Source organism: Myotis nattereri (assembly GCF_964212035.1).
Source record: "Myotis nattereri genome assembly, chromosome: 3".
NCBI classification, from domain to species: domain Eukaryota; kingdom Metazoa; phylum Chordata; class Mammalia; order Chiroptera; family Vespertilionidae; genus Myotis; species Myotis nattereri.
Window position 1 is genome coordinate 59,417,010 of NC_138077.1, and position 18,691 is coordinate 59,435,700.

Genomic DNA, 18,691 nt, shown 5'->3' on the forward strand with positions numbered 1-18,691 from the left:
CTCTTAACATATTACTCTAGCGATTTTCAACCTTATTCATCTCATGGCATACATAAACTACTAAAATTCTGAGGCACACCAAAAAATATATATTTTTTTGCCAATCTCACACAGAAAATAGGTATAATTTTTATTAATTCACATCAGATAGCTACTGTTGTCATTTTTTTATTTGACAATCTAAGGGTGATTGTCAAATGAAAAAAATTTGAGGTCAGTATCCCTGACTAAATAGTCAGGTATTGCATATTTTAAAAAAATTCTTACAGCATGCCAGTTGAAAATCACTGCTCTATCAGTTCCTTGCTCTCATTTATTCATTCTTCATTCATTTATTCAACAAATATATGACTGTCTTCTATGTGGCAGGCACTGCTCTGTGAATTGGTAAGATAGTTATGAACACAATAAAGCCCTGACCTCATGGAGTTATCCTATATAATAAACGGCTAATATGCAAATCGACCGAACAGCTAAACGACTGGTCACTATGACACCTAGTGATCACCAGGGGGCAGACGCTCAATGCAGGAACTGCCCCCTGGTGGTCAGTGGGCTCTCACAGGGGGAGCACTGCTCAGCCAAAAGCCAAGCTCACAGCTGGTGAGCACAGCAGCAATGGTAGGAGCCTCTCCCACTTCCACAGCAGCACTAAGGACATCTCCCGAGGGCTCCTGGACTGTGAGAGGGCACAGGCGGGGCTGAGGGACCCCCCCCAACCCTGAGTACATGAATTTTGTGCACCGGGCCTTTAGTATTATAATAAAAGCAACAAATAAATACATAACTTAATAACAGGTAGCTATAAGTATTATCAAGAAAGAGTAATCAGGAGAATAAAGGCAGTGAACAGTGATCAATGAAAATCTCTCTGAAAAGTTAACAGCTGAACTAAGAACTGAGCAATGCAAAAGAGACAAGTAATATAATCATTTGGGGGGAGGGAGGAAGTGCTCCATGTAAAGAAAACAACAAATGCAAAAAATTTTAGGCAGGAATCATATCTGAGAAGTAATAATGTAGTTGGTAAAGTAAGTAACAGAAAGAAGAATTGAAAATAATGTTTTCTTAGTAGCCAGATCATAGTACTTTATAAGGCATAGGACTCACGGTTTTATTTTGAAGAGAAATGAAAAACCACAAAAGTTCTGGCAAACATTGCATGATATGATTTAAAGTTTAAAAAGGTTCTTCCTCAGAGAGCAGTATTTTTCTTCTATTATTAGATGAGACTGTGGTGTAACCTGAGTTAAAGCAGGGAAAACAATTAGAGTAGTAGAATAGGTAAGAGATGTGGTGGAAATGAAGAGGTATAGTCACACTTGTAGGAAGAGTCAACAAAATAGTTATCTTCTGAAAGTTTCTGTTTACTGAGGAACTTACCATGTTGCCTTTATATTTATTTTTATTTTTAAAAATATGTTTTTGATTTCAGAAAGAGAAAAGGAGAGAGAGACAGAAATATTAATGATAAGAATTTCCATCAACTGCCTTCTGCATACCCCCTACTGGGATCAAGCCCACAATCCGGGCATGTGCCCTGACCAGGAATCAAACTTTGACCTCCTGGTTTATAGGTCAACGCCCAACCTCTGACCCACACCCACCAAGCACCACATTGCCTTTTTTAAATAAGATGAAACAAAAAAAGTACTGGATTTGAGAATCGAAGAATAGTATGTTAAACTTAGCTATGTCTCTTACCAACTTAGAGAGCTAAGGATATCACTTAAATTCTCTGGCCTCAGATGTCTTATCAATAAAATAAAAATATTATCTCTTTTCTTGCCTTCCTTATCAGACTGCTATGAAGGTCAAATGGGATATCTTACAGATTAAGCTCTGTAATTTATCCATTCTCTTTGTAAAACACAGATTGACATATTGAATGCTTGAAACTAGTCACAGTTACAATACTCACACTCCCCTGCTCCTAGCCTAATTAGGTGTGGGTCAGTTAACTATAGAGATGAATAGATAGATATAGATAGATAGATATAGATACAGATATATAGATAGATAGAGACATCGAGACAGAGATAGAGATAATTTGATCCCCTAAGGCAGCCGTGGGCAAACTACGGCCCGCGGGCCGGATCCGGCCCGTTTGAAATGAATAAAACTATTGAAAAAAAAGACCGTGCCCTTTTATGTAATGATGTTTACTTTGAATTTATATTAGTTCACACAAACACTCCATCCATGCTTTTGTTCCGGCCCTCCGGTCCAGTTTAAGAACCCATTGTGGCCCTCGAGTCAAAAAGTTTGCCCACCCCTGCCCTAAGGGGTAGAGCCAGAAATCTTTCTCTTAGACAGTCGAGAACCACTGGCCTATTAGGTAATGAGCACCCTAACGATGATAAGGAAACCAAATATTATTTGCTTCTCAAAGAGCTTTTAGTATAATGACCGTAACAAATAAAATTTTGAATCATAACAAGGTGCTAAATTCACTCTACAGGTATATGCCAGGAGCTATAGGAAAACAGAAGGGAAAAAACTAACTCTATCCAGGAAAGTAATTGTCTGAACTGGTTTCATGGAAGTGGTGTTTGAACCATGAAGTAAAGGGTAACTGGGACTTCTCCAATTATACTCAAGTTGGAAGAGATATTCTAGTCAGAAGCAAAAGATTGAGAAAAGGCATTGAGATATGAGAAAATATGGTGCTTTCAGGAAATACAATATACTTAGGGAATCAAGGAAATGAGGATGGAAAAATAAACAGGAGCCCCTTCTGTGTAAAGATACACAGATAAAGTTAAGTAATTAGAATTTTATTGTATAAAACAATAGTTTCAAACTGTGTTTCCTAGAATTCAAATTCATAAAAGGCAGTTCATGCATTTCACAAATATCTGAACAACATGGGCATGTTTGGTTTTCTGATCTTGAATCAAAATTTCTTCTACCATTTTTTTTGGTGTGTTTTAACGTCCTATAGATGTGACAGTAGCAGTAGCTTTATATTTTTATTTTTTTAAGGCTAGTAAATGTCCTACTACCTGCGTATGGATAATATTACACAAGAACCAATAATAATAATAATATAGATCATACTAGAGGTCCAGTGCATGAATTCGTGCATGGGTGGGGTCTGGCCAGCCTGCCCTGATGGGAGCCCATCAGTTGGGCCAGCTGGGGGTAGGGGCCGCGGGCCATTGGCCAGCCAGCCCCACCCCCGATCAGGGTGTTGGGGGCTGATCAGGGGCCAGGCCGGTTAGGGGGGAGAGGGGCTGATTGGGGCCCGGATCAGGCTGGTTGGCAGCCACAGTGAGCATCATAGCCACCAGTCATTCTGGTCATTCTGCTGTTCTGGTCGCTGGGCTTTTATATATAGAGAGATAATTTATTATTATTTACTTTTAAATGTGTGCCAATTAACTACCGTATTTATTTAATAATAGTTATTTACGGGGGTTTCACATAAGACTTGTCACTGCTCTAAGGAAACCAACACAATTTTTATTAGAGAAATGATGTAATTAACATTATAATTCAGAAATAACCTCTACAATAACAAAATGAATTAGAATAGGGTAAAACAAGAGGTGAGAAGATCAGTTAGAAAGTGATTTCAAGAAACCAAGGAAGAAAAATTATGGGATGACAAGTACTAGAGATGGTGAAACAGAATAGATAGGATTTAACAACTAATCAGATAATAGAAAGGAGAATGGTTTGCAAAAAAAGCAGATTCTAGATTTATACTTTAATTTTGACCACGTTGAAAAGGTAGAAAGTTCCAACTGTTTAGTACTCAGAGTGTCCTTTGCACATTTAATCAGTGAGTCCAAATGAAGTCCCCATTTTAGTAAAAGTTCTAATTTTGGAATTTCCTTAATCTGTTTTTATATATATTAATTATAGTCCAAATAACCTAAAGCACAATCATATAACAAGTTTGTATAATTAACTATATTCCTATCCAAAGATGTCATAGTACTTTCGCCAATTAGTAAGATTTCAATACTATTAGTGTTAACTTACATAGCTATCGATCCTTTATAATTTCTTTTAAAATTGTTATCTAATATTATTATATCCCACTGGTGATAGTCATTCCACTAAGAAGGTGACTTTAAAACTTTAACAATAAATATACAATGCATCACCTTTTCCAATTTATACATTGCCTTCACCTAATTGTCTCCTTTCATCTTCCTTATAACCTTCTTAAGAGAGAAGAGCAGAAGTACATATTACCATATTACAGGTGAGAAAATCAAGGCTCAAGGCAGATAAATGTCTTCCGCAAGGTTATACGGCTGGGCCCTAACTGGTTTGGCTCAGTAGATAGAGCGTCGGCCTGGGGACTGTAAAGGTCCCTGATTCAATTCCCCCGCCAAGGGCACATGCCTGGTTGTGGGCTCAATCCCCAGTAGGGGGTGTGCAGGAGGCAACCAATCAATGATTTTCTCTCATCATTGGTATTTCTCTCTCTCTCTCTCTCCCTCTCCCCTTCCCTTCCTCTCTGAAATCAATAAAAATATATATTTTTTAAAAGATTATAGCCCTAACCAGTTTGGCTTAGTGGACAGAGCGTCGGCCTGTGGACTCAAGGGTCCCAGGTTCGATTCTGGTCAAGGGCATGTACCTTGGTTGCAGGCACATACCCAGTGGGGAATGTGCAGGAGGCAGCTGATTGATGTTTCTCTCTCATCGATGTTTCTAATTCTTTATCCCTCTCCCTTCCTCTCTGTAAAAAATCAATAAAATATATTTTAAAAAATAAAACAGATTACACAGCTGGCAAGTGGCAGAGCTTTACATAAAATACAAATATTCTGATTCCAAGGCCAGCGCTCTTCCTATGACACCATGACTATCTCTTGTCTGAATAGGAAGGTGTCTATAATCCTATTTTCTTCTTTTGCATTCACTCATTTCCCCTGAATATTTTTATTTAAAATCTTCTCTACAAGCTTTATAACTTCAACAACCCAATTCCATTGGTTTTAGAAGTCTACCTTTTCTATGCCAAGTTTTCATCTACTAAAATCCTCCTCCATCACTACCACATTCATGAACTGAGAGAATTTGGAAATTTTTTTCATAATCTTGAAATGGAAAAAATAATACATCAAAAATTAGAGAAACAGGGCATAATTCCCTTGGCTAGCAGTCCAAATTTGGCCTCCAGGATTCTTTTACATATTTACCTCATACCACTATTTAGCCCCTCCCTAATCTGAGCAAATATGTATTATTTCAAATTGAAAACAAAATTATATAAAATATATAAAATTTTGTACACAGTGTAGGCTATAATTAAATCAGTTTATTTAATCTAATTATAAATACACTCCTTTTAATGTAAACTAATTTACAACATTTTAATAACTATAGATTTAATGTTTTATAACAATGCTACTGGGAATAGAGACTAACACAATAATTGAAATTTATCTCATTATACACAATTTGTTTATTACAAAACTAATTTTAATTATTTTATTTTATTTTTTTAATATATTTTATTGACTTTTTACAGAGAGGAAGGGAGAGGGATAGAGAGTTAGAAACATCGATCAGCTGCCTCCTGCACACTCCCTACTGGGGATGTGCCCACAACCAAGGTACATGCCCTTGACTGGAATCGAACCTGGGACCCTTGAGTCCACAGGCTGACACTCTATCCACTGAGCCAAACCGGTTAGGGCTAATTTTAATAACTTTAAAAGATTCTGTGGAAGTACAAAAAAAATTTAATACTTAATTTCTGTGACTTCAAAATTTGCTGTTTCTGCCCTGGCCAGGGGGTTCCATGGGTTGAAGCATTGTCCTGCACACTAAAAGGTAGCAGGTTCGATTTCCAGTCAGTGCCTATACAGAAGGCAACTAATCTCACACATCAATGTTTCTCTCTCTCTCCCTCTCCCTCCCTCTCCCCCCCTCTCTAAAATCAATAAAACAAAAACAAAGTGTATCTTTGGGTGAGGATTTAAAAAATTTACTGTTTCTTCTTACGTATTCAAACATACTTATAAAACTATATTCATCTAAATCATGTGAGTAATATAATAGCTTTTTATTACACATGCCAGATCCTAGGACACCCCAAAAAAAGGAAAATAAAAATTATGTCACTTTGTTTCAGAAAATATAACAATGCCTGTTTTGTAAGTTCTCATCTCTCCCCATCAGAAACTCTCTTGTGATTTTCATTAGAAGTTCAACATTAAAGTATATTTACCAAAAATATTTCCCCACTAAACCAGAACACAGGCTACTTTTGAATTCTTCTAAGTATTAAAAGTTCCTACAGTTATTCAGCCCCGGGCATTTGTTAATTTGTTTAGAGTTTAAGACTCTGGGGTGTTTTTATTCAGATTTTAAACAATGAATTTAAAACAATGCCACAGATTTTTAAAATAGATGTATTCATCTAGCTATTATCTAATTAGCTCTAACATCATCCTAATAGCATTATTCATTTTACTGAACAGTGAAATAAAATAACGATTAATTTATCTGAATAATATCACAGGACTATCCGGAATAACGATTTTTTTCCTTCAATTTACAAATTCCACACAAATATTACATTAAAAATGTTCTCCACTAGTGGGCCTTAACATTAGCTTGCAAATTCTACTTTTTATGTTTGCTTATTTCCCCCTTAAACTAACATTGTGCGGGGTTTTTAAGTTGATTCCTGGAATACCTTTATTAAATCAAACTGACCTATCCACACAGTTCTCTGTACCAGACTCTGATGCTGGCATCTCAACAATTTCCAGCTGTGTGTGTGTGTGTGTGTGTGTGTGTGTGTGTGTGTGTGTGTGTAACACTCCCTCACACGGTACAATAAAGACATAACGGGCTTTAAGCCAATTCAAAACTTACCTTGCAAATCTGGAAATACTCCGAGGTCAGGGACTCCTGAATCTCTTCTCGGAGAAGCCCTGCGGGCCCTCCCGAGTGCGGGGCGCCGCTGCCGGCCCCACCGCCACTGTTACTGCCGCCGCTGCTCCCACTGCCAGGGGAGGAGGCAGTGAAGCCGTCCAAAACTTTTCGGAAATTAAACTTCTTCATTTTAAAAAAAACTGTTGAGAAATTCAAAGGGAAAAAAAAGGTGACTTAACTCCTGGAATTATACCCAGGTAAAAGCGTTTAGCTTTTCATTCGTCAAAGCAGCAGCTAGTACCCGTTTTACTACAATTGGCTCTAAAGGACTAAAAAAAAAAAAAAAAAAAAAAAAGTCAGGTTACATACTGCCACATTTTAATTCTAAAAAGCCTATCTTTCCAAATAAAAACCACAACTCCAAAAGCAACAGCATCTCCTCTCCATACATCAAATGTTTCAAGGGCTTCACCCCCAGCTGTGGCCATGCTTTCTCAGCACTGGGGTAAAAATAAAAGGCGGTGTCATCATCGTCATTAACATTATATCATCATTATTATACAATCACACCGGGGTCCCACACACCGGGTCTCCGTCTCGCTCTCGGGGCGGGCTTTCCAACTAAGGGTGCAGCTCGGAATATTTCACGTTCAGAAAAATGATGCTGGGGAGGGGGGGGTGGGGGAGGAGGGAGAGGAAGCCGGTACACCAGCTTCTGGACTGTCCCCTCGTCGTCTTCAATGCTCCCCCTTTTCAATAGGAAATGGGGTGGGGGTGCTTTTTCCATCCCCCGCCCCAAACACCCCGGACCCCAAACCCTCTGCGGGTGACCTACAGCAACAGCTCACGGGAGGGGCGAGCGACGGCGCCAGCTGCCCCCGCTTCTCCCAGCGCTGCCCCCCTTCCCACCCCGCGTTTGGGCCCCCCTCCCTCCCTCCCTCCTCTCCCCGTTCCACCCCCCTCGTGCCCCGCTCTGCCCGCAGCCGCCACCGCGCTGGCCCGCCAGTCCGCTCTCCCCGCAGCACAGCGGCGGCTCTTGCGGGACGTGAAGCAGCGGCGGCGACGGCTGCGGCCCGAGTCCCGCCTCTGCCAGCTGGGCGCGCAGAGCCGCGCGCGGCTCCCGCCGTCCCTCCCGGGGCCGAGCGCCCGGGCTCCGGGCTCTCTCGCCCGCGGACGCGCGAACACAGACCCCGTCGCGCAGACATTCTCGCGCGGGCGCCCACGCTCCCAGACGCACACACAGGTGTGAGGGAACCGCGCTGGACGGCGGCGGCGTCCGCGCCCCAGAGGGAGAACTATCCGACCCCCGACTTCAGCACCTTCCTCCGCCGCCACGAGCTGCCTGCCAGCCGGGAGGCTCCGAGCGCGGAGGGAGGCGGGCTCGCAGGCTTCGGCCCGGCTCCGGCCGCGTCTCCAGTCCCTTCGGTCGCGGCGCGCGGCGCTCTCCGAGGTCCTAACGGAGCGAGCGAGCTCCACTGCAGGCTCCGCCCACCCGCCGTGGGAGGCAAGCCCCGCCCCCCGCCCGCCCCCTCGCTCGCCCCGCCCTCTCCTGCAGGGCCGCGCGAGCCGGGGGAAAAGGGGCGGAGAGCGCCGGACATCAAAGGGCGGGAGTAGCTTCCGCTCCAGTCCTAGGCTGGATGGGGCCAAGTGCCAAAGCCCAGAAGAAATTTGAGGATTGGACCAAGGAAAAGCCAATGAAAGGGGGAGGGGAGAATTTGGAAAGGTAGGTGCAGTGTTTGATTGACAGCGGGATTGGCCAGTATGCTGGGCGGCCGTGCTTTAGGGGTTGTAATTGGCGCTACCTGTTGAAGGACGCAAGTGTGAATCAATAGAATGCCTGGAAGCGTGCGAACTTGGGCTCGCGGAGACCCAGGCTTTCGGAAGGTGTTCCCTAGGTCTGGCTCTGGACAATATTGTGCATCTGACAAGTGTTTTTGCAGTTTATCACCTCTTTGAGCCTCATCCCGCTCTCCAGGTTCATCTGTTGGCTTCCCTCGCTGCCCTGCTACCTGTGCAGTCCTGTAACGGGTCTGCCAGAGGGAGCTGTATTTCAATAGCGCTTTGGTATATACTATATGGCCTTACAGAAACTAAGGAATTAATTGTTCACCTTGTTCCCTATAATACGTTTCCCCATTTTCACATGTACCAAGATTTAAAAAAACAGACTTCACAGTAAACGGTGTCAAGAATATATTTTAAGGTTTGTCTATGAGTCACAGTGATCACTTTAAAAGATGCACTGTTCGTTGCAGGATTTTTTTTTTTTTTAACAGCATCAGGATAGAAAGATTTTGATCTAAGCCCCAACTTGCTACTGAATTGGGGAAATTTTGTACAATTTCTTAGTCTATGAAAATAAAGGGCAGCTCAAGGGGCTCTAGCTGTACACTTCAATCTGGGCAAAACAACAGTCATACCAAATATTCTTACATTTTAGAAATCTAGAGTTGTAACTGGCGAGATGAGACTCTCCGTTCTTATCTTCTTGAAGGAGTGATTTCAATCAAGAGATAAAGTGCAGCAAAGCAAGCAAGAATGTATTGGCCGCAGTAAAAACACACTTAGGACAGTGAAACAAGGAAGGGCATAGAAGAAGCAGCAGGAGAGCCTAGGTCCAGAGGATTTGCCTAGGACCAGTTGCCGCTGCCCATTGCTCCCCAAGTTGCAAGTCTTCTGGGGTCCCTTAGAGGGAAGAAGGGGGAGAAGAGAATGGCGTGGGTGTGCTCCCCTGTCAGAAACCAGAAAGCGGGCACTGGGTCCTTTGTGTTGAGGGTATTTCTCTCTCTCTCTTGCAGGTGGGAATCTTAGGGGTGGTCTTAGGGGAGGGCGTCAGTGAATATTCAGCAGCTTTCTAGGCGTGTTCTTTCAAGGTCGCAATCTCCACCGATTGGACCTCACAGGGGCAGGGGGTCATTAGTAATTGCAGCTGGTCCTGAGGCAGCCATGGCATCACTTGTCTGATTGGCTGCTTTTCTGGGCCTGGAGCTGAAATACACCTGAGGCCTAGATGTTATCTTTAGGGAGGAAAAGGTCAGGGGGTCTAAACTCCAGGCCCAGCGATATGCTCGATATGCTCTGGAGGAAAGGTTACCCTGGGGGTGAGGTCCTGTTTTCTCAGTTTAGCGCCTTAGTAGGCACCCAGGGCTTTCCATCCTGGTGACCTATACCTGGCCCATTGTCCTTGCTCTGCTCATGTCTTTCTAACTGCCTATAACAGAATGACCTCTTTCTTTGTGTGTGTGTGTGGGGGGGGGGGGTAGAAGAGGGGGTGGAGGTGAGAGGGGGTAAAGGGGGAAAGAGAAAGGAGTTGCTCAAGGTAACATAGCAAGGTAAAATAAGCCTATACCAAGTGGTGGTTAGCAAAGAAATGGCAAGGATGGAATAAAGCCCAATTCTTTCAAATCCTCAATGCTTACCCACTCATTTTGAATTTTTCAGTACTTAATGTCTCTTTGAAATCTCCCAAAAAATCCCAATACTGCCTGGTAGTCTCCATGGCCACAGCTAGATAGTAAAACTCTTAAAGGCAGGCATATATGTTATTTTTCTCCTATGTTGTTAAGCAGCTAGCAAAATGTTTCACATATAATTGGCACTTAAAGGATTTTGAACAGTTAGTTTATTAATGATTATTACTAAAAGATTTATGAGATGGTATCCTGTTTGGGAGGGGTGTAAACAAATGCCACATCTGATGTTAACTAGATTTTGGGAGGGTTCCAAATACTTTATTAGATTCTTAACAATATGTACCTTTGTCTTTTTACTTTTATTTTTTTGCTTTTCTTTTTCCTGGCCCATTTCACCTCCAATCATGGGTGCCTATTAAGGCTACAGAATTTGCTTTCCTCTTACTTACATCTGGCTTTCCTTTAAATGGCTGGGGTGGTAGCATTGTTCTAACTCTTTGAGAAACACGCATTGTTGTCTAAAATACTGGATTTAGATATCTTCCTTCCCGTCACCAGAAAGTCTGTTGGTAGCTCCTTCATTTTCAAGTAAATGAAAATAAGCCTATACCAAGTGGTGGTTTGGCCTTTTGATATGAGGTTGAAAGAAGACGATATCCTGATTCAGCAAAGTGAGATGTAACTCTTTCAAGAAAACCCCTTAACCCTAACCAGTTTAGCTCAGTGAATAGAGCGTCGGCCTGCAGACTGAAAGGTCCCAGGTTCGATTCCGGTCAAGGGCATGTACCTTGGTTGTGGGCACATCCCCAGTAGGAGGTGTGCAGGAGGCAGCTGATCAATATTTCTCTCTCATCGATGTTTCTTTTTTTTTTTTTTTAAATATATTTTATTGATTTTTTACAGAGAGGAAGAGAGAGATAGAGAGTTAGAAACATCGATGACAGAGAAACATCGATCAGTTGCCTCCTGCACATCCCCCACTGGGGAAGTGCCCACAACCCAGGTACATGCCCTTGACCGGAATCGAACCCGGGACCTTTCAGTCCGCAGGCCGACGCTCTATCCACTGAGCCAAACCGGTTTCGGCTCTCATCGATGTTTCTAACTATCTCCCTTCCTCTCTGTAAAAAATCAATAAAATATATTTTTTTAAAAAAAGAAAGAAACCCCCGTAAACCACCCATCACTAACACTGTAGTATCTTAGCAAACTAGGTGGTGGTTTTTATTCTAAAAATTGGGGGAGAACTGAAAATGAAAAAGTACACAAAACAGATTGACAAAGATTCTGCTTGAGGACCCTGAGGGGAGTTCATTGGCCTACTTGAGTTAAAAAAAGAGGTGACAGTAGATACCCTTTCAGATGGGAAAATAGGAATAAAAGGGAAAACAAGTCAGAATATAAAAGTATTTACAAACAAATACAAGAAGCCTAAAAAGTAAAATATGATTAGAAGGCTGACCCTGTGGACTCTTTGAGATTTATTTATTTATTTATTTATTTAGTATATTTTTATTGATTTCAGAGAGGAAGGAAGAGGGGGAGAGAGAGAGAAATATCAATGATGAGAGAGATCATTGATAGGCTGCCTCCTGCACGCCCCATACTGGGGATTAAGCCTGCAACTTGGGCAGGTGCCCCTGACCAGAATCAAACCTGAGGGCCTTCAGTCCGCAGGCCAACTCTATCCACTGAGCCAAACCAGCTGGGGCAGGACTATTTTAAATGTCTTTGTCCCTCCACCGTAGATAGCAGAGTACCCTATGCATAGTAAGTGTCCAGTAAGTAAAAATCTTAACATAATTACAGTCTCATAGAGAGAGAACCTGTGGACAGAGGATACTGTGATGCCAATTCACAAATTGTAAGCAAAGGATAGAAATGAACAAGAAACAGAGTGCACCATGTAAATTATAGCCTAAAAATCTTGCTAGGTGAGAGAGGCAATAATGAAATATTTATGGAAACAAATTTCATTCTTAATAAATTAAAGAGAAGTAAGATGTAAACCATCTGGTATAGGGAATGAGACCAGGCCATGAATATACCTTATAAATAATGTGGGAAACTTTAGAATTGGGTCAGATCGCAATAAAAGAGAGCTTTAAATCAGGGACATAGAAAGGGAATGGACTGACTATTCTTGGGGGGGAAAGGGGTGTGGGAGATGCGGAAAGAGACTGGACAAAAATCGTGCACCTATGGAAGAGGACAGTGGGTGGGGAGTGAGGGTGTAGGGTGGGGCGGGAACTGGGAGGAGGGGAGTTATGGGGGGAAAAAAGAGGAACAAATGTAATAATCTGAACAATAAAGATTTAATTTAAAAAAAAAGAGAGAGAGAGAGCTTTGATCATTTTACTGCAAAGTAGGAGAATACCTCATGGAGAGGAGTTTCTGATAAGCCATGATGTTTTCCGAAAATTACAAGTATGAAGAATTGCAGGAAAGAAACAGTCTAAGTTTGGTTCTTCGAGCAAAATCATATAAATCATTCAAACAAACCCATAACATTGGGAAGATTTTATTTTAGGATATATGTAAAAAATATATTACAACCCACTTTAAGAGATTGTTACCTTGGACTCAAGCCAATAATGAAACTAATAGGAGCTGCTTTTTCACATCTTTAAAAAATAATATCAAATAAATGTAGAAAGTACTTTACACACAGATTTGCTAAACTGATTAGGCTTGGAGAAAACTAAGCCAAATTGACAAAATACATATAAATAAAATATAACAAGTTCTACCAGATATTTAGCGCCTATGTGCCTGGCTATATGGTGAAATTTACAAACATCTCTTTTAATTTGATCCTTATTATAATTATATAAGACAGCTGTGGTCTCATTTTATCAGTAAGGAAATTTGAGACTGAGAAACATTTGAGAAATTGACCCAAAGTCACTTAAGTGGATAACCTAGTCTTCAAATTCAGGCTAATTTATAAGATTATGCTCTTAATCACTTCCCTATTACTAATTAGAGAATTAAATAGGAACTGGAATAGGAAAAAGGTGGGCGTCAATTCTTCTGAAATAGTTGAGTATATGTGTATTAGTTTGCTAGGGCTGCCATAACAAAATACTATAGCCTGGGTGTTTTAAACAACAGAAGTTAATTTTTCTCACAGTTGTGGAGACTAGAAGTCCAAGATAAAAATATTAGGAGGTTTGGCTTCTTGTGAGGCCTCTCTCCTTGGCTTGCATATGACTTCCTCCTTACTGTATCCTCACATTGTCTTCCTCTGTGTATATTCATACTTGTGTTTCTGTGTGTCCAGATTTCCTCTTCTTATAAAGACAGTAGTCAGGTAAGATTAAAGTCCCCCCGCCCCCCCATGGCCTCATTTTTACTTAATCACTTCGTAAAGGTCCTATCTCCAAATACAGTCACATTCTAAGGTACTGGAAATTAGGACATTAACATATGAATTCTGGGGAAACACAATTCAGACCATAACAAATGACAAATTCAACATTCTTTAAGCAGAACATCTACAATAAAACTGGACTGTATAGACAATTTTACATTTAGTTTATCATTTAATCCTCAAATCATTCATGTATAATAGCTATTGATAACTCTATTTTACAGGTGAAAGAGAAAACGGAAGCAAAGAAAGGTTAATTAATATGCCCAACATCATACATCTAGTGGGTTGTAAAATAGGAATTTAGGCTCATATAATCTCAAAATTCTTTCCTCATGCTGTAAGCTTTCTTTGGAGAAACCAAAGAAATTCTATTATGTAGATATTAGAAAAGAAAATTATTATAAAATTTAAACATTAGGATACCAGAATTTAAAAGGGTGGGGGAGGAAATATCTGCTAAGGAGTTTGGACACTAGAACTAAAAAGGAATCTTGGAGTTGGGGAGTGAGTACTAGAAGCAGAGAACTTTGGCGATGGCAAGCTAATAGGAAGTTCTCATCTCACAAGAAATCTCAGCATACTTTGAAATATATTAAGAGTCCCAGAGGAGTATTCCACTAATATAGAAGAAATCAGTTATTCAATACCTAATTAGACATATCAAGGCCACACTAAATGGCTCAGACAGGCTGTAGTGTCAGGGAATATCAAAACATCTAGAATTTGGGTAGAGAGAGGGTAATGACTCAAGGCTTACTGTAGGACCAAGATGGCAATTATTTCCTTAGCAAGTGTGGACACTTCTGATCTGCTCGCTATGAAGTACCAAGTCTTGGACTGAGCTACCTAATTTATCATTCATTTCTGACTCCTCAGGCAAGTTATAGCACCATTCTTTATTATTTGCCAGTCTAGGAATTAGAATTTTATTGAGAGGACACACTTGGAAAACGGGTTCCACCTGTATCCTTTCTGGCAAAATTTTCAAGAGGATTATGAATTTTCTTTCCTAAGTCTTCATCCAACTTTTTTTTTTTTTTGGACCTTATTGTACATTCTTCAGGAGGGGTACTGGTTGATACTTGTCAGCTTTCTGTCATATGGCAATGAGCACTGAAATACCTTATTTAGACTACTCCAAGCCCAAAACTTGGAGAAACCACAGGGATAATTAAATAATGTTTTATCTCTCATGAATTTGAGATATGCAGTCAGGGGTCATTAAGATAGACCCAAAATATACAAAGTATGGCTCAGCACACAATCAAAGACACAACTGCAAACAGAACTCAGCCCTTGTAGGGCAAATCTCAAATATTTGCTATTAAACATGTAATTAAAATAAGCTCTTTGTGCAACTTTTAAAATAGATTTTCACATATCAGTCCATTACATTGGGATGTGGTAAGAGAAAGGAATTCGGTGTTGGGACAAGACTAAATTTGCCCTTTTAGCCTCTAAGCTTCAGTTTTTCATATATATATATATATATATATTATTATAAGGAACTAATGAAGTTATATCTTTAAAAGTGATTTGTACAATGCAAACCACTTTATAAATATATTGTAATTTTATTCATTATTCTTTTGTTTAGTGAAATAGTTTATACAAAGTGACTCTAGAGTTGAATTTATTTTCCCATTATCCTATCTAATAAAGAGGTAATATGGCCCTGACTGGTTTGGCTCAATGGATAGAGTGTCAGCCTGCGGACTCAAGGGTCCCTGGTTCGATTCCGGTCAAGAGCATGTACCTTGGTTGCGGGCACATCCCCAGAAGGGAGTGTATAGGAGGCAGCTGGTTGATGTTTCTCTCTCATCGATGTTTCTAACTCTCTATTCCTCTCCCTTCCTCTCTGTAAAAAATCAATAAAATATATTTAAAAAAATTTTTTTAAAGAGTTAATATGCAAATTGACCATCACTCCAACACAAGATGGCTGCCCACATGTGAACACAAGATGACTGCCACAAGATGGCCAGCAGGGGAGGGCAGTTAGGGAGAACCACGTCTGCAGGGGAGGGCAGTTGGGGGGAACCAGGCTGGCAGGGAGGGCAGTTAGGGGTGACCAGGCTGGCAGGGAAGGACAGTTAGGGGCAATCAAGCTGGCAGGGGAGCAGTTAGGCATCAATCAGGCTGGCAGGGGAGTGGTTAGGGGTGATCAGGCTGGCAGGCAGAAGCGGTTAGGGGCAATCAGGCAGGCAGGCAGGCGAGCGGTTGGGAGCCAGCAGTCCTGGATTGTGAGAGGTGTCCCAGATTGGAGAGGGTGAAGGCTGGGCTGAAGGACACTCCCCCTCCCTCCCCCCGTGCATGAATTTTGTGCACCAGGCCTCTTGTTATTGATATTAAGTCCCTTGCATCTGTGGATTCACTGTTGTTGAAACTGAAAGAAAGCCAGAAGGTTTAGACTAGATGAACTTTAAGGTTCTTTCCAATCCAAAATTCTATTTTGATATGATTTATTTAGTCAAAGTTCACTGTATTCTCTTCTTAAATACAACAAAGGCTCATAGAAAAGCAATTAAAGGAGTATTCATAAAGGTACTGGCCAACAGAGATGAACTACAGCCTACACAGGAGTCCTAAGAATATCTGTCTACCAATTAGAGATTCCTGGAAATCACATTTCAATTAATATTTATATGCATGTGCACATATAACTGATTATAAAAGTAAGGTATGCTGCCCAGCATTGTGGTCAGTCCAATTTCAGCTCAGGGCACATCCCCAGGTAGTGGGTTCAGTCTCTGGTAGTGGCTATGCAAAAGGCAGCTGATCGATGGTTCTCTCTCATCAATGTTTCTATCTCTCAGTCCTTTTCCCTTCCTCTATCTCTAAAATCAATAAAAACATATTAAAAAATAAATAAAAGTAAGGTGTGCTTATTATAGAAACTTTAGGAAATCTAAACATTTCTTTCTAGTTCTCTTCAGGACATTTTTAAACAAATTGGAAGTGTCCAGTGTATATCATTTATTCCTGTTATTTATTTATTTATTTATTTATTTATTTTTTTAGGGAGAGTGGAAGAGAGAGGGAAAGACAAAGAGAAATATCCATGTGAGAGAAACACATCGATTGGTTGCCTCCTGTACATGCCCCAACAAGGGCCGTGGCCAGGGAAGAGCCTGCAACCAAGGTATCTGCCCTTGACTGGAATCAAACCCGGGACCCTTCCATCTACAGTCCGATGCTCTATTCACTGAGCCAAACCAGCATGGGCTTTATTGATCATTAGAGAAAGAGGAAGTGAGAGGGATAGAGAGATAAAAACATCAAGGAGAGAGAAACATCTATAGGCTGCCTCCTGCATGGCCCCTACTGGGGATTGCACTTGCAACCCAGGCATGTGCCTGGATCAGGAACAGAACCAGTGACCTCTTGGTTCATAGACAGATGCTTAAATACTGAGCCACATCAGCTAGGCATTTCCTGTTTTATTTTTAACTAAACATTTTTGTAGTGAAATTTCCCCATTTCATTAAATATTCTTCAGAAATGCCATTTTGTATGTCAATATTATAGTCAATCATAGAGATTTATACAATACATTTAGTCACTTTCATGTTCTTAGATATTTTATTTTATAATTTTACACTATCTATATATATAAAAGGCTAAGTGACTGACCATACATCCATTTGACCGTCCAACCAACTGGCTGGCTGGTACATATGACTTGCACTGGCAATTTAAAAATAAACATTGAGCCCTAGCTGGTTTTGCTCAGTGGATAGAGCATCAGCCTGAAGACAGAAGGGTCCCAGGTTTGATTCCAATCAAGGGCACATTCCTGAGTTGTGGGCTCAATCCCCAGTAGGGGGCTTGCAGGAGGCAGCTGATCAATGATTCTCTCTCGTCGTTGATGTTTCTATCTCTCTCCCTCTCCCTTCCTCTCTGAAATCAATAAAAAATATATTTTAAAAAATTAAAATAAAATAAAAATAAACGTTGACTCGCACATGCATGATACATATAAAGCTCTCACTGGTGCCAATCTCATGCATGTGTTTTGATCTGTCATTGCCAATCATCAATTTGGTTGTTTTTGTTTGACATACTGAAGCTGAAGTAAAGCAGCAATGTTTTTGTTGTTTTTACATCATGTTTTTATTGTTTTTATATCATGTCTTTGTTGTAGTTATATCATGCTGTTATTGTTTATTTATTAATCAATTTATATATTATTTTCATATACATTTTACTAAGTTTCTTTAATCTCTGACACTTCTATTATAGAGAAAGGGCGAAGTGATATTAAAATATGTCTTCTAATTAATTTCCTTTCAATGTGCATAAATCCATGCACTGGGCCACTAGTTATAAATAATGATGGAGAACTCATACTAAATCTTTGGCAAAGTTTTAATTTTTTTCGTAAATGTGCCTTTTATATTAAAAGCTTTATAATATTAATTATTCAGAATTAATATTATAATTAATATTAATCAGGAACTCCTCAATCAGATTTTTTTATAGGGGATATTGCTATGTTAAAATAATATGTCTTCATAGTCCGTTTTAAATGTTATTTTTAAAAGGATGTAGCAATTTATACCCTCCTTAAGACTTTAGGTCTCTGTGAAAAACTCATGTTACAATGAACCTTTTAAAAGTAAAGTCCCATACCACCTACATTGACTTTTTTTGTTTAGATGTTGAAAAAAATTCAAAGAGAGTTTTAAGTTGATAAGAATTGATAAGCATATCAACTAAACTGAGTGGAAAGGTAAAAGATGTAATTTCAGTAAAGCTTGTCATTTCAGTTTAAAGGAAGAAAATATAAAAGTTTTCATAGAACTTTAAGGTTAGAAAGAAACAGTAACTCATAAGTTTAATTTCTAAATTTAAAAGGTAATAACACAAACATCCATTCAATTATATCAACAAATTAAAATTATAATATTTATTATATGTTATGTCATTTGAGAGAGAAAATAGACAGAGAGAAAGCTAAAAGGGTAGAGAAAAATATATGGGGTGGGCAAAAGTAGATTTACAGTTGTGAGTATGCGAGTTTGTTCTTATATTATTATTTATTAATTATTAT

The 18,691-nt window shown here is 40.0% G+C and overlaps 1 protein-coding gene and 1 long non-coding RNA gene across 2 annotated transcripts in view; one reads left to right on the forward strand and one right to left on the reverse strand.

Annotated features, from left to right (window-relative positions):
• Positions 1-8,342, reverse strand: part of STXBP5L (syntaxin binding protein 5L) — a 233,931-nt gene extending 225,589 nt beyond the window's left edge. The window contains exons 1-2 of the mRNA XM_081086880.1: positions 8,169-8,342; positions 6,850-7,049 (exon numbers count right to left, since the gene is read on the reverse strand). Of these exons, the coding sequence (XP_080943006.1) occupies positions 6,850-7,038 (189 nt within the window). The 5' untranslated portion in view covers positions 7,039-7,049; positions 8,169-8,342. The remainder of the gene's footprint in view (positions 1-6,849; positions 7,050-8,168) is intronic.
• The window catches only part of LOC308516100, a 52,516-nt gene continuing 41,705 nt past the window's right edge, over positions 7,881-18,691 (forward strand). Inside the window, exon 1 of the long non-coding RNA XR_013995703.1 lies at positions 7,881-8,572. This is a non-coding gene — a long non-coding RNA (uncharacterized lncRNA). The remainder of the gene's footprint in view (positions 8,573-18,691) is intronic.